This window comes from Rhincodon typus, chromosome 10 (assembly GCF_021869965.1).
Source record: "Rhincodon typus isolate 14 chromosome 10, sRhiTyp1.1, whole genome shotgun sequence".
NCBI lineage: Eukaryota > Metazoa > Chordata > Chondrichthyes > Orectolobiformes > Rhincodontidae > Rhincodon > Rhincodon typus.
Genome location: NC_063341.1, coordinates 69646977 through 69669780, shown reverse-complemented (window position 1 = coordinate 69669780; position 22804 = coordinate 69646977). Strand labels below are relative to the sequence as shown.

General features: G+C 39.9%; 1 protein-coding gene across 1 annotated transcript in view; it reads right to left on the bottom strand.

Moving 5' to 3' along the window:
* The window catches only part of selenof (selenoprotein F), a 45402-nt gene that overhangs the window by 10808 nt on the left and 11790 nt on the right, over positions 1-22804 (bottom strand). The window contains exon 3 of the mRNA XM_020522744.2: positions 4712-4775. Within this exon, the coding sequence (XP_020378333.1) occupies positions 4712-4775 (64 nt within the window). The remainder of the gene's footprint in view (positions 1-4711; positions 4776-22804) is intronic.

The following is a 22804-nucleotide window of genomic DNA, read 5'->3' as shown; positions in this document are numbered from 1 at the left end:
GGGTTTTTTCTGATGAAGGGTCTAGGCCCGAAACGTCAGCCTCTCTGCTCCTATGATGCTGCTTGGCCTGCTGTGTTCATCCAGCCCTGCACCTTGTTGTCGCATGTACACTAGGGGTCTCCTGTATTCGCAATTTCAAAAGCCAGATCTTCAGGTAGGAGTTGAGATACAAAATTAAAATTGTTTAATCAATTGAGACATCGAGCATCAACTATAATCTCTACAGAAGTTTATTATAATACCGTCTGTACATTTATGACTGTGCCTTTGTTGTAAAGTTGAAGATAATTTTCAGCAAATGATGGATCCATTTGCACCTTCTGCTGGTTTGGACTTGTTATTAATGCAAGGAAGATGAAGGTAGTTCCTGAAATGCCATTCAAACTCAATTGAATGTCATTAGTTTGCAAGAATCAGTTATGGCTTGCAGATAGCAGATATGGCCTTTGGTTAGCTATCCCTACATGCTTAGAATCAGCTCAGAATCAAAGGTGCTGCCAAATTGAAGGTATATGTGAAACATGCACACGACAGAAGCTATGCTTAGCAGCTGAAAGCTTTCACCAAGGATACCTTGCACCTTACTTTATGCTTTGTGGCAGGGAAGGATCATTAACACCACGAAGTAGTGGAATATACTAACTGCATCAGAATTGACAGTATACTAATCAATGCTCAGCTCCATTGTCTGGAACTATGAGGATGGAAGTACTGTGATATGACAAATACTTGCACTGCATCCCAAGAGACAAAAAAGTTACAACAATACCTTGCAACTAAAAAGGGACTCTCAATCCAGAAATATAATTTAAAGTGGTTTTGAATAGGAACTGCTTTCATTAAAAGATGAAGATTAGTTAAAGTCTTAGAGTCAGAGATACACAGCACAGAAACAGACCCTTTGATCCAACTCGTCCATGCCGACCAGATATCCTAATGAATCTAATCCTGTTTGCCAGCATTTGGCCTATATCCCCTCTAAACCCTTTCTACTCATGTACCCATCCAGATGCCTTCTAAATGTTGTAATTGTACCAGCCTCCATCACTTCCTCTAGCAGCTCATTCCATACATGCACCACCCTCTGAAAATGTTGCCCCTTAGATCCCATTTAAATCTTTCCCCTCTCACCTTAAACCTATGCCCTCCAGTTTTGGACTCCCCACCCCAGGGAAAAGAGCTTATCTATTTACCCTATCCATGCCCCTCATGATTTTATAAACTTCTTCTTTAAGATCACCTCTCAGCCTCTGATGCTCCAGGGAAAATAGCCCCAGTCTATTCAGCTCCCCCCATATAGATCAAAACCTCCAACCCTGGCAACATCCATATAAATCTTTTCTGAACCCTTTCAAGTTTCACAACATCCTTCCTTTAGCAAAAAGACCAGAATTGTATGCAGTATTCCAATAGTGGCCTAACCAATGGCCTGTACGGCTGCAACATGACCTCCCAACTACTCTACTCAGTGCACTGACCAATAACGGCGAGCATACCAAATGCCTTCTTCACTAACCTATCTACCTGTGACTCTACTTTCAAGGAACTATGAACCTGCACTCCAAGGTCTCTGTTCAGCAACACTCTCCAGGACCTCACCATTAAGTGTAAAAGACCTGCCCTGATTTGCCTTTCCAAAATGCAGCAGCTCACATTTATCTAAATTAAACTCCATCTGCAACTCCTTCGTCCATTGGCCCAACTGATCAAGGTCCCGTTGTACTCTGAGGTAGCCTTTGTTGCTGTCCACTACACCTCCAATTTTGGTGTCATCTGAAAACCTAACTATACCTCCTCTGTTCATATCCAAATCATTTGTACAAATGATGAAAAGCAACAGACCCGGAACTGATCCTGGTGACACACCACTAGTCACAGGCCTCCAGTCTGAAAAGCAACCCTCCACAACCACTCTGTCTTCTGCCTTTGAGCCAGTTCTGTATCCAAATAGCTAATTCTCCCTCCATTCTGTATGATCTAACCTTGCTAACCAGTCTACCATGAGGAAACTTGTTGAATGCCTTATTAAAGTTCATATAGATCATGTCCACTGCTCCGTCCTTATCAATTCTCTTTTTGAAGAAGTAACAAAGCTCAATTAAGTTAGTGAGACTCGACTTCCCGTGCATAAAGCCATGTTGACTCTCCCTAATCAGTCCTTGCCTTTCCAAATACATGGAAATCCTATCCCTCCGGATTCCCTCCAACAGCTTGCCCACCAGCGATGTCAGGCTCATCTGTCTATAGTTCCCTGGCTTTTCCTTAAATACTGGCACCACATTAGCCAACCTCCAGTCTTCCAGCACCTCAGCTGTGGCTATCGCTGATACAAATATCTCAGCAAGGGGCCCAGCAATCACTGGTGATCTGGACATTTTTCAAGATATTGCTATTTATTTCCCCAAGTTCTGTCTTCCACACCCTTCTCCACAATAAACACGGATACAAAATACTTGCTTAATAGCACCCCCATCTCCTGTGATACCACACAGAGGAGGGCTTGGTGGTCTTTAAGGGGCCCTATTCTCTCCTTAGTAACTCTTGTCCCAAATGTATTTGTAGAATCCCTTTGGATTCTCCGTTTGCCAAAGCTACCTCAAGTTCCCCTCTTTACCCTCCCGATTTCCTCTTGTGTGTAGTCCTACTCTCTATATATTCTTCTAGGGATTCACTTGATCTCTGCTGTCTATATCAGACATATGCTTCCTTCTTATTCTTTTCCGAAACCTCAATTTCTCTAGTTATCCAGTATTCCCTACACCTACCAGCCTTGTCCTTCACCCTAACAGGAACATACTATCTCTGGACTCTCAATCTCATTTTTGAAGGCTTCCCAATTTTCCACCTGTCCCTTTACCTGCGAACATATGTCCCCAAATCAACTTTTGAAAGTTCTTGCCTAATACTGTCAAAAATGGCCTTCCTCCAATTTAGAACTTTAACTTCTAGATCAGGTCTATCCTTTTCACTCACTATTTTAAAACTAATAGAATTATGGTCACTGGCACCAAAGTGCTCCCCCACTGACACCTCAGTCACCTATTATTTGTTCTTAAAGTCAAACCAGCCCAAAATTTCCTTCTCTCCCCACCCCACCACTTTAAATGAAACAGCTCTCACAATGCTGATGCAACTGCATTGACACAATTGAAAAATTCAAGTTTCCTTATATTGCAACAGAAGCAAAAAAATTGATCAATGCAGTGTTATAGGAAAAGGAGAGTCTTCAAGGTCAGTTACAAAAATTAGTGTAATCCCTATTATTCAATAACCTCGCACCACTTAGACACCAATGTTCTGATTCTGTATGCATGTTACAGGAAACAATAACCTAGTGAGAGTCATAAGATACTGAAATCAAATCACAATCAACATGTATGCTGAAAGAACCATACAGTTACATAGCTCAATATCATCTAAAAATACCACTACAAAAAAAAAATAAGTGGTGTTATTTGTTTGACCTTCATATAGCCTAGTTTTCTCACAATGCAAAACAAGCCAGGCCCAAGTAAGATGAAGTAGTTTTATTGAGGAACTTTTGCACCATACCTCAAACAAAGATTGATAAAAAGATTTTCCTGCAAAGTGCGTATCCTTTAATCCATTTTATAACCATGTCTCCTCATTTCAGACCCCTTGATCATCTATGTTTGGCTGTCTTCACCTAACCTGGACTTCCAAAAAAATCATCTGCTCTTTCACATTACCCGGCTTTTCACCCCAAGCGTACTTAGCTTTAAGGAAAACAATATATGTCAGTTCCACTGACACCAACTTCCACCTCCCACTTTAGTTACCCATACCAACATCACTTCGATATCTTTTCTCAACTTTCTTTGGTCCTTGAATTTATTTACTATGGTTCCGATCTTAGATTAAACCGAAAATTTGATAACTCTCTCTAACCCAAAATCCAAATCACTGATGAAACAAAGTACAAAAATAATGTCAGAATACAACCATGCAGGGTAGATACTTCCTTCTAATCACTCAGGAACAACCCTGAAGTTTTGAATTCACATTGTTAGCCTCCACTAATTCCACTCTCCTTAATCTTCACAAGCTCTTTCAGTTGGCAACAGAGCCAGACAACAGGAGGAAACTGCAGTGCTAAAAAAGATACTTGAGTAGAAAATTCTATTGTAGCAAGTGTGTTCAAATTTCCTGCTCTAAAGGACATTCGTGAACCAGATAGGTTTTCACAATTGACAGTTGTGTCAAAACTAAGATTGACACTAAATTGCAGATTCAATTAATTGAATTAATTTTCATCCCCTCAGTACATCTGAAAGTGCATTGCAACCAGCGAATCACTTTTGAAGTACAGTCATTGCTTTGTATAAATAATACAAACAGCAGAGTCACAGAAAAACAGCGGTGGAATAACCAGCCTTGATAGGATTGGTGGATGGATGAATGAATATTGTCTTGAAGGCTTGAAGAATGTCAATGTAGATAACTGTGCTCTGACATGAGACAATACAGTCTTCCAAATTAGCCACTGCACCAAGATGGCATAAAACCAAATTTCAAGAGCGCCTACATAGCTTTATAAGCTACCCAATAAAATCTTCCTGTTTAATGTTGGAAGTTTTACTTACGTCATTCCCTTTAGTTTGGAAGATCAAATGTTGTTTTCTTGAGTACACAAACCAAAAGGTAAAATAAGTATTCATTAACAAAAATACATATGATCTTATTCACTTACCCTGGACTTGGGGGAACCTTCCCAATTTTCATCCACATACTTCAAGGACAGCTCCAGCATAAAGCTGATTGGAAGACAAAATAGTAGTCATCAAAACATATACATTGATGACAAAGGCCACAAGCCTCTGTTAATCTCCATAATAAACAGATTATGTAAACATTTTAATTAAAAAAAAAATAAATCGCTGTTTGGTGTTATCCATTTACAAATCCATCCTTTAGGACTGCAATTATAGTACCAGAAAACAGACAGCAGTATTTCATGTTACAAAGCTTGGCTCCCTTGTCAAATTGTATTCTAAAATTTGTGATTATGCTAATGGGATAATGAAGTCAGGCTTAGTAATGCTCAGTAACAGAACTCTTCTAATGCTTTTCTCTGATGGACTGCAGAACATGAAAGCCTAGTATGCCTTTGGGTGACCAACTGGAGGGAATACTTTAATAGAGACATCGCTCTCTATCAAAATAAATAGACATGTTATTTTGACACTAGGCAAGAAATTTCAAGAAAGGATCAGAAGCATAATCTGAACAGTAGATCATGATAGCCCAGCATTAAGCTCTTTTTTTTTCTTATGGCTAGCTTTTGCTAACTGTACTTATGTTAAGAAACGGAAAACAAAATTTCACAATTCATGACAATAAGTGGGTGGGTGGGTGGGAGACAGACAGGAGTTAAATTTTTAAGCAAATATTTTTCTGTCAAGTCTTTGGAATCAGGATTGTTCACACTCTGGTCTGTGGGCTTTAACCAACGCACAAGCCTTAATCTTATTTGCTAGTTTATCACATTTGAGTTTTGTGGCCGAGAGCTTGTGAAAGGCTACTTATAGCTACTGCCTTATTGGATGAATCTTCAATCAGATGGCAAAGCAAAGTAACAATAATTTTAGAAATATGCAAATTTCCAACGACCAATGAATTTGATGTTTATATACACAAAAGGTATAGTGTACACTTCTGGTTAGTAAGCCAGACAGATTTGTAACCATCACTGCATCACAGAAAATCTGCAGGCTAAGTCAAAAGTGCAGATCAACATCCTCTTCAAATGTATATATGGCACAAACTGTGACAAGGCAACATTAATATGGAAGACTTGTGCCTGAAAAAGGGTACTGTACCACATTGAAATGTTCCAGTTCTGAAGATCATAGCACCCAGAGGCAAGAGTTAAGGGATTTATTGTCTGTCATAAATTATACGCATTGTAGTTTACCACTTGACTAATGGGTACTGAATAGCTATTTCTTGGCTGCAACTGAAAGCAATTATATAACACAGGTAACATGCAACAGCATGCATTTTGTCAATTTATTTTGTTCAAGTTGGCTTCTTCAAATCCCAGTGACATTTCCTATCCTCAATGACTATGCTCCACTATAGATGTCTCCCAAGCCACAAAGTAGGCAGAATTCCAACTGTACTTGTCAAAAGAAAATTGATCTAGATTGCTTTTCCTAACAGATTTAAAAGCAGCATGGAAAATAGATTAGAAATACTAGAAAATATAAAATTACAGTCAATTCAATTTCAACAAATGGAAAAACCTTGGTATTATCCATTATTTATGGTTATCTAAAAACTCGTGTTGGCTACAACATGTAGCCAGTGTTTACCATCATATTACCAATTCTTCAAGTCAGTACTTTGCCAAAGTGAGAAAAAAAAAATCAATGTAGTAATAATGGAACTCTGAAAATAAAGTCCAACAACTTGCATGCATATAACACTTTTAAAAACTTAATGAAGTCTCCAGTGGATGCTTCACTGGAGAGTTATGAGAGAAAATTTAACACCAAACAGTAGAAAGAGAGATTGAGAAGTTTTGTATCAAAGTTTTTTGGGCCTAGCAGCTGACAGCATGACCACCAATGTAGAAGAGAACAATGCAGGCACAAGGCCATGGAAGAATTTGAAAACCAGGGTGAAAGTTTTAAAGATTTTGTTCCATCAGAAGCCAATATACAATCAGTGGAAACAGGGCTTAATGTGAATTAAGACATACAGAATTTTGAAGTACCTCAAATGTACAGAAGATAGAAGGTAGAAAGCTGGTCAGGAGCGTGCTGGAATAAATCAAGTTTGGAGGTAACAAAAGGCAAAATTGGAAACCGTTGGGTTTGGGAATGGGCAGGCTTGGTGATAGTGTGGATATGTCAGGAAGTTTATCCAGGGGACAATAATTCTTTCAATGCGGCAATACATGAAATTAACTCCTATACAGGAGAAATGCTGACTACTTACTTAAGCTACTAAAACAAAATGACGAAGATTGTAAGGTATTCTGCTGTATTAATTGTGATATTAAAATAGGCTGTTGCCAAATGCAGCAAACTACCTCTATACTGGAAATGACCATTAAATTAGTGCTTGATGGCCTTTTATAGTCACAGAAAACGTATAACAGCATTTTAAACAGACATTAGAAATCCAAGGTGCAATTTGTCACTTGTCAAAATTATATACCAACATTAAAGATTGAGCAACCAAGTTTAAGCAAATGCGACATATTTCCCAACACAAGTATGAATTGTTACTCCTATCTCCCAATTAAAGTCCAACTGTGTTACAACAGAGATGGTGATTTCATGCTGCAATGACACACATTTCAATGGTGTTCTTATATTTGAAATACAAGTGACTAATTTAATCAGCTGCATTTCTTAGTGTGTACAAGAGTGGTATTTGTGAAGCTCATTGGCTGCTTAGCGTATTCAGAAACAATGTATCAGTTGTGAATCGGTTATTAAATGCACAAAGAACAATCATAATACAACAGTGGTAGTATAAGGCAGCCAGCTGTTCAACTTTAACCCCCAATATATGAAATACATCTTGGACAACCCTGAATCTGCAATGAACTTCTGAAGACACTGCTGCACTTCTTTCCAAAGCTACAGCCAAAACAGATTGAAATCCATACAAGACTGTTGCAGTTTACAACAATAATTCAATTACAATGGAATCTAATTATTTGAAGATGCAAATGCTGAGGTTTTGAGCTCCATTGAGTATTACTGTGCAATTACAACAGATTGTTGAAGGGGACAAGTAGATATTAAAGGAAGCTAAACACTGCAAATGAAAAGTGGAAATCTCTGTCCTACTATTCAGCCTTGACCTAGCCGATCTCAAATAAGGGGCAATTTGTCAGCAACTAGTCTTTCTAAAGGTTGCTCTTGCCCACTTGTTTAGCCTACCGATTATGGATTCCAAAGTGTCAGGTCCGTTTTCAACTCGTTAAATTTAGCCTGTCTCTCAAGTATTTTCACACCTGATTTTATTTTGTCCTTTAATATTCTCATTCATAGGAGCTGAGTGTTGCTGATGAGGCCAGCATTTAATGGCCATCCCTAATTGGCCTTGAGAAGGTAATAGTCAATTTTATTTGAAGTAGTCAAAATTTTAAAATGTTACCATGATTGCCATTTTGCACTATTTCCTATTAAAACATGTCTCATTTTATTTCCTGGAACTAGATTCAGTCCTTCTTGGGCTGGAAACACTGACTAAGAAAATACCCTTGTATACCTTTCAGGAAATTTTCTTTTGCACTTCATCATGCTTATTTCTCAAGTGTATTAAAATAAAAACTACATCCAATACACCCACTCAGCAGTTTGTGCAGCTTTCTGCAATTTTATTTCTCCATCTCCTTCTGACTATTTAGTGCCCTACAGCTTGCACCCCATGGAGCAACACTTCCGGCACTGCTGACTCTAGTCCCCTTTACTGCGCCATTCCACTCCAGTTTCTTTGAAAAATACCCAATGTTTTCCTTCTGCATCTTCCTTGGATACTTTGCAGTCAGGAATACAAAGTTTCCAACCTTCTGCATCATAGAGGTAGGTCTCACTCACTATCACTATAAGCAAAATCCCACGAGGTCTCAGCTCACCAACTTTATTCAATCAGATTCTTGTATAGATGAAAATGCACTCCAAATCTATCTATTTATCTTCAGCTTCTCGGATCATTCCAGTCCTTAAACTATTCTACCTAGCATCACTTTTTGTCTCGCCTTGCGCTCTATGTGTTGTCTTTCTTAATTCACTCTATCCTGATACACAGCAGCAAACAGCAATTCAGTTCAAAACTTTCCCACTTTGGCCCAAGTCTTTTGAGGTGCATCCCAGGCACCTTGAACAAGTCCCTTCTGATCTGGAACTATTACCAATCTGCAGGAATGGGAGGCCCTCCCTCTTGCACCAGTACCTCAGCTGTCTGTTAGCCACTTTAAAATGATTTTTCCAGTACTCCAAAACATCAGCAGTTTTTTTTTTTAAATCTCCTCCTCAGCTCCCGAAATATACAGACCATTCAGCAAACTTATGCTGGTCCTTAAGCGCCACTCATGTTGGCCCCCTACTATTCTCTTAGCAGCTCCTTCCCAGCCACTATGTTGCTGCACCAAATACCACTGCTTGCAAGCCAGACACTGCACTCCCAGCTCCATCAGGAACAGATATCATATTTGACATACAAATTTAAAAAAAAAACCCAACATACCTGTTACAACTAGACAGTCAGTAACAATAATAAAATTCATATTTAGCCAGCTTCCCTCTCATTGATTGCTTATACTACCACTTAAAAGCAATTAAAAAAACATATTAAATTTCAGCTTAAAAGCACTATTCACTGCTTCCCACTCAAAAATTAGTGCTGCTATTCTGTCTACACACCACTCCCACTCATCGATTGCCAAGCTCGCTTTATTCTAAGACAAACTTAAAAACTCTCATCTAACAGGACCAGCAAGCAGAAATAAAAGGTCTCACTTCTCCAAATTCTGTTTACTGTAACCAGCTGGAGGAATAACCGCACAATTTTTGCCAGTTATTAAAAAAGAAAACTGGAACATGAAATGGCAGTTAAGTATAATTAGGGGCAGAAAAGAGTACAACTGAAAAATTTAAACATGAATTCTTGTAATAGGTAAACTAACAGAAGTGTAATGTAAACAAGGGCAACTAGGGATAGGCAATAAATGCTAGCCTAATTGGTGATGCCCTTACTCCACAAATAAACAAACAGAATCACTGATTACACCACATCACTCACTGACAATGAAAAGTGCCTTTATATATTGAAATGCTAAATAAAAATAAAAAAGAATCTGTACTGGTCAAATAACTGATACTACTACCAGAATGCATTAGCCACTATTACAAACACACTACTTCATTGTGCACAACTGCTGCAATCCTATGCAAGTGCACAGTTCACATTTACAGACACTTATATAAACATTAGCCATTTAATTGGTTGTGTCTCATTGCAACGATCTCTGTTGTTGGGCTAGAAATTGGGAGGCTGTTGTTGAACTAATAAAGGGGAGCAGGCAATAAAGTGCTGTGGAATCCAGCAGCACTATTTTAGCCAGAGTGTACAACTGTCTTAATATTCAAGTCAATTTCCTTAGACAGCAATTATTCCAAAACATGCAATGACAAACGCGATGGGTATGCACAAAATGCAATAGATATTTTCAGTAACTGCAAATATCTGGGCAATTTCTTTTGTAATTTCATGGATAGTTAGGCTTACTCCCAGCTTATCCCTCTTTGTTTCACTGATTGGAAAATGCTACTTTTGGCCGACTTCAGTCGCAAAAATTTGTTCCAGCAAATATTGTATATTCAGATTTGATGGGGCATGACATCTGACAAAAGTTCATTGATAAGGATTTAAACACTGACTTTCAATGTTTTGCTTAGAATTCTGTACACTAACTATACTCAAAGTCAGATTTCAAATAAAAAGCACATATCTGTATTTCTTGTAATTAACCAATTTTTAAATAATTCATGAAGCCAAGATAAGCTTTCTGTTTATTACTATTGACTACTGAATTGGAAGATAGCTGAATGCTGAATCATCTTTAATGAAACACACATTCTCGGCAAGCAGTTCGAGATGCAAGGAGTGATAACTTGAAACATAAATCTATATACTATTACAGGAAAGAGATGTACAACATTCTACAACTTTATTCACCAAAGGAGCTATTTTTCACTACATTTCAACCAACTTAAAGGTCAAGAAAAAAAACACAATAGTTTCTGAAGTAGCAATCGCAAAAAAGTATCTAGATCTTGAAAAGACCACGATCAGTTTTCTTTGGTGTTATTAATGACTCAGATGAGGGAAGAGAGTGTACTGCCACTGAGTGTGCAGATGAGACAAAAATTATGTGGCAAGGGATATAGACAGATTAAGTGTCGACAAAAACTCGGCAGACAGAGGAAGACTACATTGAAGTTCCTTGCATATGAATCACCAAAAGCCACCATGCAAGCTCAGGAGATAATAGAGCAGGCAAATGTTGTGCTGGCCTTTACTCCTAGGGGTATGGAGTATAAAAGTAGGGAGGTTTTCCTAACATTTTACAAGGCACATGTCAGTACCAAACTGGAATTCTGTGAACAGTTTTAGTCCACTGGCATTCAAGGCCGTGCAGAGAAGATTCACGCTGTTGATTCTGGGTATGGAGAAATTTTATGAGGAGAAGACGAGTCTTTTTTAAATTCATTTGTGGGATGTGGGCACTGACTGGCCAGTGGGGAGGATTTCTGATTGGATTGATTTGTTATTGTCTATGTATTGACGCACAGAGAAGAATTGTTTTGTCTGCTATTCAGGCAAATCATACTTTACGTAGTTACATCAGGGCAATAGGACAGAATGCAGAATATAGTGTTACAGCTGCAGAGAAAGATCAACTTTAATATCAGAAGTCTGATAACAGCAGGGAACAAGCGGTTCTTGAAATCGGTTTTTAAACTTTTGTACCTTCTGCCTGATGGAAGAGGGTGGAAGAGAGTAGGACCAGTGTGGGAGGGGTCTTTGATTATGTTGAGTGCCATCCCAAGGCAAGGGGAAGTATAGGTCTTGATTTATCAAGATTTTCCAGGGGCTTGACAGGGTAGATACAGAGAGGTTTCCCCTTACTGTAGGGGTCAAGGACCAGTTGAAACAATCTGAGTGAGACGTCACCCATTTAAGACAGTTGAAGAGGAATTCCATCTCTCAGAGGGTATCGAGACTGGAATTCTTCACCACAGAGTGAAGATGACTGAGTTATGAATATTTAAAGGTGGAGATGGACAGATTTTTAATATCAGCAAGGGAATCATGGATTAAGAAAAAAAGAAGTCAGGACAGAGGAACTAATGATTATTAGGTTAGCCACAATCTCATTAAATGGCAAAAACAGATTCTATAAACCAAATGGCCTGCTTATGCTCATATGCCTTATATCCAGCTTTCATTAAAGATCTAAAACATCTTACTGCATTGTGGGAAGCTTTACTTAGGTGATCAGGCAAAGTATCCAGCAATAATCATCTTAATAATGCATTCTAGCAACTTTCCTAAATGACCTATTGTTTGCTGCTTTGTTCCCCCTGCTTTTCCTGAATAATAGTGATACAATAGCTATTTTCCAATCCACAGGGATCCTTTCAGAATCTAAAGAATTTTTGCAAGATTATAACCAATGCCTCTACTATTTCCACAGTCACTTTTTTAAAGAATGTACAGCAGATTGCATTTACAAGCAAGAATGAGAATTGTAAAATCAAGGCTTTGGCTTAAATAGGAGCCAATATACATCACTGAGCATGGACTGAAGGGTAAATGGGAGATGCTGCAAGTTAGGTCAATGACAACAAAGTTTTAATGACAAGTTTACAAACTGTAAAAACACAGTCAGCTAGGAGCAGACTAGTATAGACAAGTTAAAAGTCATATATGGGAGGCTTCGACAACAGATGAGTTAAGAGAGGGGACTCTGCCTCTTTATAACTTGGAACTCACAACTACTCCTTCACTATTGAAGAATCAAAACATTGGAAGCCTCTTCCCAATAGCATTGCAGGTTATTTATGGTCACCCTCCACATGGTAACAATTCTGTGATTATTAGCCCAGTGGCATTATCTCTATGCTTCCCTCTCCCCTGTGTATACTATCCATAACTTGTAAATTTAACAGATCTAGCATTTCTGGTAAGCTGGCAAAGCAAAGAAATAAGGACCATTTAGGACAGATAAACAGTCATCATACACCCTTAATGCTGCCCATTAGCTGGTGCAATGGCTTATAAAATTGACTGGAGTGAAGAAGGAATCATTCTTGGCTCTGTCGACAAACTACTTATTGTGCATGAGTGTAATGGGCCATCCTTCTTTGGGCATCAGAATGCTGCATCTGTTGCAGACAGTTGACATGATTCTAAGGTAATACTAACAATATGACCAAAGAGACTTTTAGGCACATAAAAGGACTATAGCCACTAGATGACAATCAAACACAGATTAAGCATTACATCGAGCTCTCAGTGGATTAATAAAAGATACAAAGAGCTCCTCAGAAACATTATCATGCGCAGTAAATGCAATTAGATGTACACATTAATTGAGAACATCCTCCAAAGTGTAGGTACAGAACTTAACCCATTCGATTCTGGTTCCACTAGGTAACGTACAAGTTCCAAGTTCCAAGTTCCCAGCACTAGCTGCTTTCTTTATTTGCAACTCAACTACTGAGCTGACATACAAGCATCTACTCTTATTCTGGCCCTTCAGACAGTACCTTACTGCTGCTTTTGCATCATTTCATATTATCTTTGTTTGCTGCTTTCAGCATGAAGAAAAGATGTACTTGAGGCAGTCTGTTTGAAAGCTAAGGTAGCTGGCGTGAAAAGTCTTCAACTTAAGTAAAGCTAATTGTGGAGGAGTGTGGGGCCAGTTGACCAAGATAATTTAGGAAATTAAATGTTGTTAGGTAAGCAATAGAAAATATTTAAACAATTCTAAGCTCTCAACAAATATTGTGAAGAAGAAGAAAGGTTTGACTGCAATAGTGACATGACTAAGTAGAGAAGTTAAGGTTTGTATTTGGGGATGGGCGAATGTATCCCTGATTATAACAACTCGGCACCTCCTCATTCTCCACTGGGATGTTCTGACTGGAATCACATCTATGGGACCTGCAGAGAGAGGATATTAGAGGCAGCTAAAATTTGAAAGACTAGGATTATCCCTGTCAACTGATAAGGTAATGGATTTTTTTTAAAAAAAAGATTATGCAGCCAACATTGTTGCATGGCCAAGGTGCTGAAACAAACCACTCCCTAACTCAATCCTTTGCCCCCTCAGCCAACATAGGAGAAACAGGTGTGCAGCAGAGTTGCCCTACATACAGTATTAAAACTTGGTGAATACATGCAATTTATTTTTTTTTAAAAACTCATTTGAGATGTGGGTGTCACTGGCTGGACAGCATTTATTGCCTATCCCTAGCTGCCTTTGAGAAGGCAGTGGTGAGCTGCCTAATCACACAGAAAACTGAGACCAGATAGGGAGATGAATTTTTCATGCTATGAAGTGTTGTCCTGCTGGAGATGCAAAAGTTGGAGTTAGGTTTAATGAAATCTGAAAACAAAGTTGTGCTATGCACCTGATAAGCAACACGTCAAAATTACAGAAATCACATCCTGTTGTCAATCCAAAGGATTATCCTGTTTTATCTTTTGACCTCCTACTGGCCCATCATCTGCAAAATCAGAAGAATTCTTCTGGTTCTAGTCTCTTTTGTACATCCCAGAGCTTATTTATCATTCCATGACTGGCATTCTTTCAGGAATCCAGACCTTCAGCTTTAGAATTCTCCCTAAACCTTGCCAGTCTCCTTAAGATCAGGCTCAAAGTCTACATACAGCAAGATTTTAGTCACTTGTCCCAATATCTCTCAAGGTTCTTTTGACAAAGTTCCTGTGAAGTACCTTAGAGTGCTTAACCAAATTGAAAGAGGATACATAAATGCAAATGGTTGCTACTGTCAAAATGAATGATTGGATATCTAGTTTTAGTAACATCCATTAATGGATGTAAAGTTTGGGGACACCACAACTACCCTTCTTTCCAATGAAGAGGGCAGATAATGCCTCACCTTAACAACTGCAACAAAAGGCAGCACACCTCTTACTGATATAAGACCTCCACAGCAATGTATGGGAGCACTAGCCTGGATGACATGCTCAAATCTCTGGTGTAAAGCAAGAATACAATTAATGAGCCAAGGCTGACTGCTTAGAAAAGGAAATATTCTCAATATTCCACCTAATCACATCATGAGTGACCCACAGTGATACCGTTTTCTGGAAAGTGAAGTGACAGTACAAGACTCAAGAAACACTCTACTCAGCACTGAATTCAGGAACACAAGAACTGGAGTAGGCCATTCAGCCCCTCAAGCCTGCTCCGGCATTCAGCCCCTCAAGCCTGCTCCACCATTCAGTAAGATCATGGCTATCTGTGGCCTAACTAAATATGCTGCTTTGTGCTCATATCTCTGGATATCCTTACTTAAATGGAGATCTGAGAGAGACAGATTTTTGTTAACAACTGAATGAGCATCGTCTGTCATTTGAGGAAGAGTTTGAAACCTTCACTGGTCTGTAAGAGGGTTTTGGATAGATTCGCAGTGTATCAGGGTAAACTGAAATTATATGGGTGGTGCCCAGACCAGCACTTGGGCCAAGATATTTTACAGTCTTCAGTACTACTGAAAAAATACACTTTCTCAAAGCAATTTGTCTCCCAGTCATTGGGACAGTATGCAAGAGATATCAATTTAATAGAGTAGTTGAGGTATATACTGTGAGAAGGGAGTGCTGCATGGTCGGCATGTGGACTGAGATTTATACAGGCATTGACATTTAGAAGGCACCACCAAATGACGATTGACAGTTAACTACTAGACTTTGATCAAATTTTAAACCTGACTCTGCTTGATCAAGGCATTGCCCTGAGAAATGAGAAAAGCAAATGCCTGTCACCTCTTTTGCATCTACGTTTTCTTTCTGTCCACAAAGGGCAGGGTCTTGTGTTTTCATAGACCCAGCTTCCAATATGTACAAGTGCACGGGCCAGCATGATGATTCGAAATTGGCTGTTAGCATGATTCTTCATATACTCAGGATTATCCAGCCAATGTTGTCCAGTTGCAGAATTACATTTAATGTTGGACACTTGTAAGTTATGTAAGCACATGCAGGTTGGATAAGCTCAGTGCCATGCAGGTTGCCCACAGGTACATTTATAATCTATTAAAGGAACAATCTAATTGCGTTAGAAACATTTCAGAGATTGATTGATTTAGTGTTGTCCCATGTACTGAAATATAGTGAAAGTGTTGTTTTGCATGCTCTGCCAGCAGATCGTACCATACAAAGTGCATCAGGGTAGCAGCATAGAGTACAAAATACAGTGTTACTGCCGCAGAGAAGGCGAGAGAGAGAACGAAAGAACGGTCAGAATTAACATTTGAGAGTTCCATTCAAAAGTCTGATAACAGTGGAGAAGAAGTGGAAAGGACTATTACAAGGGGGCATAATTTTATGGTGATTGGAGGAAGGTATAGGTGAGATGTCAGAGGTAGGTTCTTCACACAGAGAGTGGTGGTGCGTGGAATGCGCTGCCGGCAGTGGTAGTGGAGTCAGATCCTTTAGAGACTTTTAAGCGACTTGGATAGGCACATGGAGGATAGTAAAATGTAAGTATGTAGGGTAATTTGATCTTAGTAGGATAATAGGTCGGCACAACATCGTGGGCCGAAGGGCCTGTACTGTGCTGTGCTGTTCTATGTTCTATGTTCTATCTAACAACTTTTGTGAATGGCCTGGCCTTAATTCTTAATGGAAATAGTTCATCTTCATCTGTCCTATCTTTCCCGGTTAATAACCTGAAGACCTCGATCTGCTCACCTCTTTATTTGCTAGAATTTAGAAAGTTAAGACCTAATTTGTCTAATCTCTCCTTGGAACTTAACCCCTGAAGTCCAGGTACCATCCTTGTAATATTGTAAACCTGCAGTGAACTCCCGCCAGGGCCATAACCTCCTAAAGATCCTCATAGGTAGCCTGACAAACACAGTCACAATTCAAGTCATTTATTTAAATGCTGCTGAAAATAATCAACATTTACAAGACTAATTACATTCTATGCTGGTCAATATCTAGATTATTTTTGAAAACACGAAAAAAAAATTGGTGATTAATGTGTCTGAAGGTCCCCAATCCCAAACTCTAAACAGTGTAAAGTACAGCAGAGCACAGCAAGTTACTTCGCATTCTACTAAATTAAAGTCAGATTATTGATGAGAATTTGACAGGAAAGAACCAAAGTTGTACTCAAATAAATTTTTAAATAATGTCAAATGTTGGACCAGAAGGAAAGAAACATAAGCTAACAATCAAAAATGGAATTATTCTAAAATTTATGAATGGAGCACTGATCATATTATAAAATAAAAACACACACCAGTTCCATACAGTTTCTGTCTGAACTTGGGAGCATATTGTAAAGTAACTCACAAATCTAAAAGCTGTAAACACCCTCTGAACAGTTTTTGGAGTAAAGAGAACATCATGTCTAAATTCTGCTCTGGGTCTCATGTCCCATCATTTTAGATTTTTTTTTTCCCTATTCGTTTGTGGGACGTGGGTGTCACTGGCTGGCCAGCATTTCTTGCCCATCCCTAGTTGACCTTGAGAAGGTGGTGGTGAGTTGCCTTCTTGAACCGCTGCAGTCCTCCTGCTGTGGGTTGACCCACAATGCTATTAGGGAGGGAATTCCAGGATTTTAACCCAGTGATGGTGAAGGAACGGTGATATATTTCCAAGTCAGGATGGTGAGTGACTTGGAGGGGAATGTGGAGGTGGTGGTGTTCCCATGTATCTGATGCCCTTGTCCTTCCAGACGGAAGTGGTCGTGGGTTTGGAAGGTGCTGTCTGAGGATCTTTGGTGAATTTCTGCAGTGCATCTTGTAGATAGTACAGACTGCTGCTACTGAGTGTTGGTGGTGGAGGGAGTGAATGCTGGTGGATGTAGTGCCAGTCAAGTAAGCTGCTTTGTCCTGGATGGTGTCAAGTTTCTTCAATGTTGTTGGTGCTGGACTCATCCAGGCAAGTGGGGAGTATTCCAACACACTCCTGATTTGCGCCTTGTAGATGGCGGACAGGCTTTGAGGAGTCAGGAGGCGAGTTACTTGCTACAGTATTCCCAGCCTCTGGCCTGCTCGTGTAGCCACTGTGATAATGTGGTGAGTCCAGTTAAGTGTCTGGTCAATGGTAACCCCCAGGATGTTGATAGTGGGAGATTCAGTGACGGTAACACGGTAACACCACTGAATGTTAAGGGATGGTGATTAGATTGTCTCTTATTAGTGATGGTCATAGCTTGGCATTTGCGAGGCACGAATGTCACTTGCCACTTGTCAGCCCAAGCCTGGATATTGTCCAGATCTTGTTGCATGTGAACATGGACTGCTTCAGTATCTGAGGAGTCACGAACAGTGCTGAACATGGTACAATCATCAGTGAACATCCCCCCTTCTGACCTTATGATGGAGGGAAGGTCATTGATGAAGCAGCTGAAGATGGTTGGGCCTAGGACACTACCCTGAGGAACTCCTGCAGAGATGTCCTGGAACCAAGCTGATTGACCTCCCACAACCACGAACATCTTCCTGTGTGTCAGGTATGACTCCAACCACCAGAGCGTTTGCCCCTGATATCCATTGATTCCAGTTTTGCTAGGGCTCCTTAATGCCACACAGAGTCAAATGCAGCCTTGATAGCTAGGGCTGTCACTATCACCTCACCTCTGGTATTCAGCTCTTTTGTCCATATTTGAATAAAGGCTGTAATGAGATCAGGAGTTGAGTGACCCTGGCAGAACCCAAACTGGGCGTGACTGAGCAGATGTGGCTTGATAGCACTGTTGATGACACCTTCCATCATTTTTCTGATGATTGAGAGTAGACTGACGGGGCGGTAATTGGCCAGGTTGGATTTGTCCTGCTTTTTGTGTACAGGACAAACTTGTGCAATTTTCCACACATATACATAGGTAACAGTGTTGTAACTGTAATAGATAGCTTGGCTAGGGAGTGGCAAATTCTGGAGCACAAGTCTTCAGTACAATTGCCGGAATATTGTCAGGGCCCATTGCCTTTGCAATATCCAGAGTCTCCAACCGTTTCTTGATATCACGTGGAGCGAATTGAATTGGCTGAAGGCTGGTATCTGTAATGCTGGGGAGCACTGGAGGAGGCCGAGATGGATCATCCACTTGGCACTTCTGGCTGAAGATTGCTGCGAATGCTTCAGCCTTATCTTTTGCACTGATGTGCTGGTCTCTTGCATCATATTTATGGAGCCTCCTCCTCCAGTGAGTTGTTTAATTGTCCAACACCATTCACAACTGGATGTGGCAGGACTGCAGAACTTAGATCTGATCCATTGGTTGTGGGATCGCTTAGCTCCATCACTTGCTGCTTTCACTGTTTGACGTGATTGTAGTCCTGTTTGGTGGTTTCACCAGGTATGCCTGGTGCTGCTTCTGGCATGCCCTCCCGCACTCTCCATTGAACCAGGGTGGATCCCCTGGCTTGACGGTAATGGTTGAGTGGGGGATATGCCGGGCCACGAGGTTACAGATTGTGCTGCCGTTGATGGCCCACAGCACCTCGTGGATGCCCAGTCTTGAGTTGCTAGATCTGTGCGAAGTCTGTCCCATTTAGCACAGTGATTGTGCCAAACAACATGGAGGTTGTTCGCAATGTGAAGGCGGGACTTCGTCTCCACAAGGACTGTGCGATGGTCACTCTTACCGATACTATCATGGACAGATGCAACTGCAGGTGGCAAATAAGGATGAGGTCAAGTATGTTTTTCCCTCTTGTTGGTTCCCTCACCACCTGCCACAGACCCAGTCTAGCAGCTATGTCCTTTAGGACCCGACCAGGTCAATCAGTAGTACTGCTGCCGAGCCACTCTTGGTGGTGGACATTGAAATCCCCCACCCAGTGGACATTTGGTGCCCTTGCCATCCTCAGTGCTTCCTCTAAGTGTTGTTCCACATTGAGGAGTACTGATTCATCAGCTGAGGGAGGACAGTATGTGGTAATCAGCAGGAGGTTTCCTTGCCCATGTTTAACGTGAGACTTCACGGGGTCCAGATTCAATGTTGAGGACTCCTTGAGCAACACCCTCCCGACTGTATACCACTGTGCCACCCCTCTGCTGGGTCTGTCCTGCCGGTGGGACAGGACATATCCAGGGATGGTGATGTGGTATCAGGGAGATATGAACTGTTATGATGACACAGACTTGTTTGATGATCACACACTTATGAAATATTCATTTTCATTCCAAATGAGAAGTTTAGGTGGTAATACAAACTACCATTATACAGAATCTCCCTTCTTATGGAGGAGTGTTATTAAAAAAGAAATGAAACAAGCTACAATAACTAGTTTGATATATGCTTTTTTACAAAAACATCAAGGGTGCAACTCCTCAATAAATCAGTCACCAGTTTACTTTCTTTTCTTCTTTCTGATAAAAGATATTTACATATTGACTTTCTTTAAAGACAGGAAATTTCTATTACTGTGTTATTACGTAAATGTTTAAAATGAAAGCCAAAGCGAATATTACCTAGGGCAATACTTGAGATGTTAATGCTGTACAGTAGGGGCACTGAATTGTCAGAGGAAAGTAACCTCACAGTGACAGAACATAAGAGGAGAAAGTGAACCTGTGCTTCTGTTAAAGTGTTTTCGCAATGCAATGTGGAGAGTCAAACAAGATTGCAAAACGTTCCATTTTTATTTGCCTCCATTCTTTTGGTGGTCTTTTGGAAGTAAATAAAAATTTATGCCCATTTCAAATCAGATTTCAAGAGGCCTACATAAAGCAAATGAGGACAATTACATAGAAAACTGAATCCATTAATAACATTAATGAGCATCAGGATTTATGCATCTGGAAGTCAAGCAGAGCAACAAAAGAGGTGGGTGTACTAGTTATGTGGAAATGAGGTTATGTGTACACAAGTGATATTTTTGAGGAATGAGAACAGCAGGTCCACAGTCAAGAACAAAAACAAGGTAGTGGATGAAGAAGGTGTCAGAGAGGATGGTTTTCTGTTAGATGGACTGAAGAGGGAGACCAATAAAGTTTGTTCTCCTCATTTCCTCTTCATTCCTCAACCCTTGCAGCTTCAACAAAAGCAGAAGTGGTCTTTTCCAATAATTTTTGTCCTCCCTTCCATCAACAGCATGGTTTAATATTATTAACACAAATTAAATGACCTCAATGCTTCAAAGGAATCTGATCAAACAAAAAGCGACTTGAGACAAAGGAGAGAGGAGAGGGGAAACAAGGAAAGGCTAGGATTCCGGACAAGAGCATAAGTCGGTCGGAGATATGAAAACCAATGAACAATCTTAGGTGATCAATGTCAAAAAGGCAAGTTTTAAATATGCATTTGGAGAAGAGATGGAGAAGGCGGGAGTTGCGAAACAAATTCCTCAAATTATAATCCTGGTGGTTGAAGGCAGGATGTTAATTGGTAGGGCAAAGCAAATGGGAGATGCCCGAGATCAGGTTCAAAAGAGGATTTGAGAGAATTTAAAAAAAAAGCAAGGATTCACCAGGAAGCAATACAGATCAGTGAACACAAAGGTGAATGGACTTGATGCAAGTAAGAATACAAGTAGCAAATTTTTGGATGAGCTGAAATTTGTGGTGGATGAAAGATAGGAGACAGCCTTGAAGGGCAATGGAATCTGAAAGCAACAAAAGCACAAGTGATCTTAAGCAGTAGATGGATGGAGGTGAAAATGGTAGCCTTGTGATCGAAAGAATCAAATCATAGAAATCATAGAATGGGCTAGAAAATCAAATGGTTCTGAAATTGAATATTTTTTCCAGCCAGAGGCAATGGTCAACAGAAGTGAATGGAATTGATGACTCGGGAATGGAGATTGTGAAGCTCCTGTGACTTCGGTTTTCCCAACTTTTCAATCAAGTGAAATTTACGTTCGTTTAAAGTTGGATAATTGACAAGCTGGCTGACAGCATGGAGATTGTTGAAGAAATGAGTGTTGCCCGTGAGTTTGTGTTAAGTGTTGCCAACAGCTAACCACAGTTTTGGAAAGAGAAGGTTACTGTGGAACCTGCAATGGCAGTTCCATTCAGCTGAACAATGCAAAGAACGTTATAGCCAACCATGCCAAAGGCTCCAGTTAAATTGAGGGAACCATTCACTAAATCGATAGCATGGGGGCCAGGGAGCTGTGGTTCAGTAGTCAGCAGCTGACTGGAAATGAGACTCATCTCTTGCTTTTAATCCTAAGACAAAATGACTTCAGTTAGATGAGGAAATGGTAGGGAAACTGGAGAAAGATGCAAGCTCTGATTTAAGGTATGGAGTAAAATCGGTATGGGTGGCTGTGAAAAACAACAGAGGCAACTCAATCTCCATTTTAATCCAATTGACAAAGAAGTCACCAACTCCTCAGACTTATTTCTAAGGCGAGGATGAAAAGAGAAGGGTTTAAACTTATTGTTGATACTGTATGAAAGTAACTGGCAGTTACCATTCCCTCCGGCAATCATTCACACTTTAGATGCAATTGTGATTAAAAATGTAGAATCTGAAACTCCATCACTTAGACCACACAAAAAATTACCAGTTTGTAATCAAGCTCCTTAAAAATGCTTTTTTCAGGAGTTTTGCAGTATCTGCAAACTAACTCAAGAATTCAAACCTGATTATGTCAAGGTGATGGTCTTGAACCAGGCCTAATAGTAAAAGTTGTGTCATTAGTGGCTTACATTAATCTAGCTAACCAAGATATATTCTTGTTTTTTTAAGTGGGGATCATCACAGTGTAAACAAACTATTTGACAGTACTGCCGATTCATAAAGCAGACCATTGAGTGTTCAGTATAACAGTATAAAACCACAAAATGATACATCAATATCAAACAGCATATCCTACTGATGTATCCTTCAAATTGTTCTTGGTGTCATATGTAAAAGGGAAAGAATACACAGAGTAATATGTTTAGTAAATTTCCAAAAGTTGATCTAAATAAAGCATCTAAATTCATCAGCAGTGAACTTTAACTATTGTGATGGTACTGTGCCTTTAAGAAAGATTTGTTCTGCATTAGAGATAGTAGGAACTGCAGATGCTGGAGAATCCGAGACAACAAGGTGCAG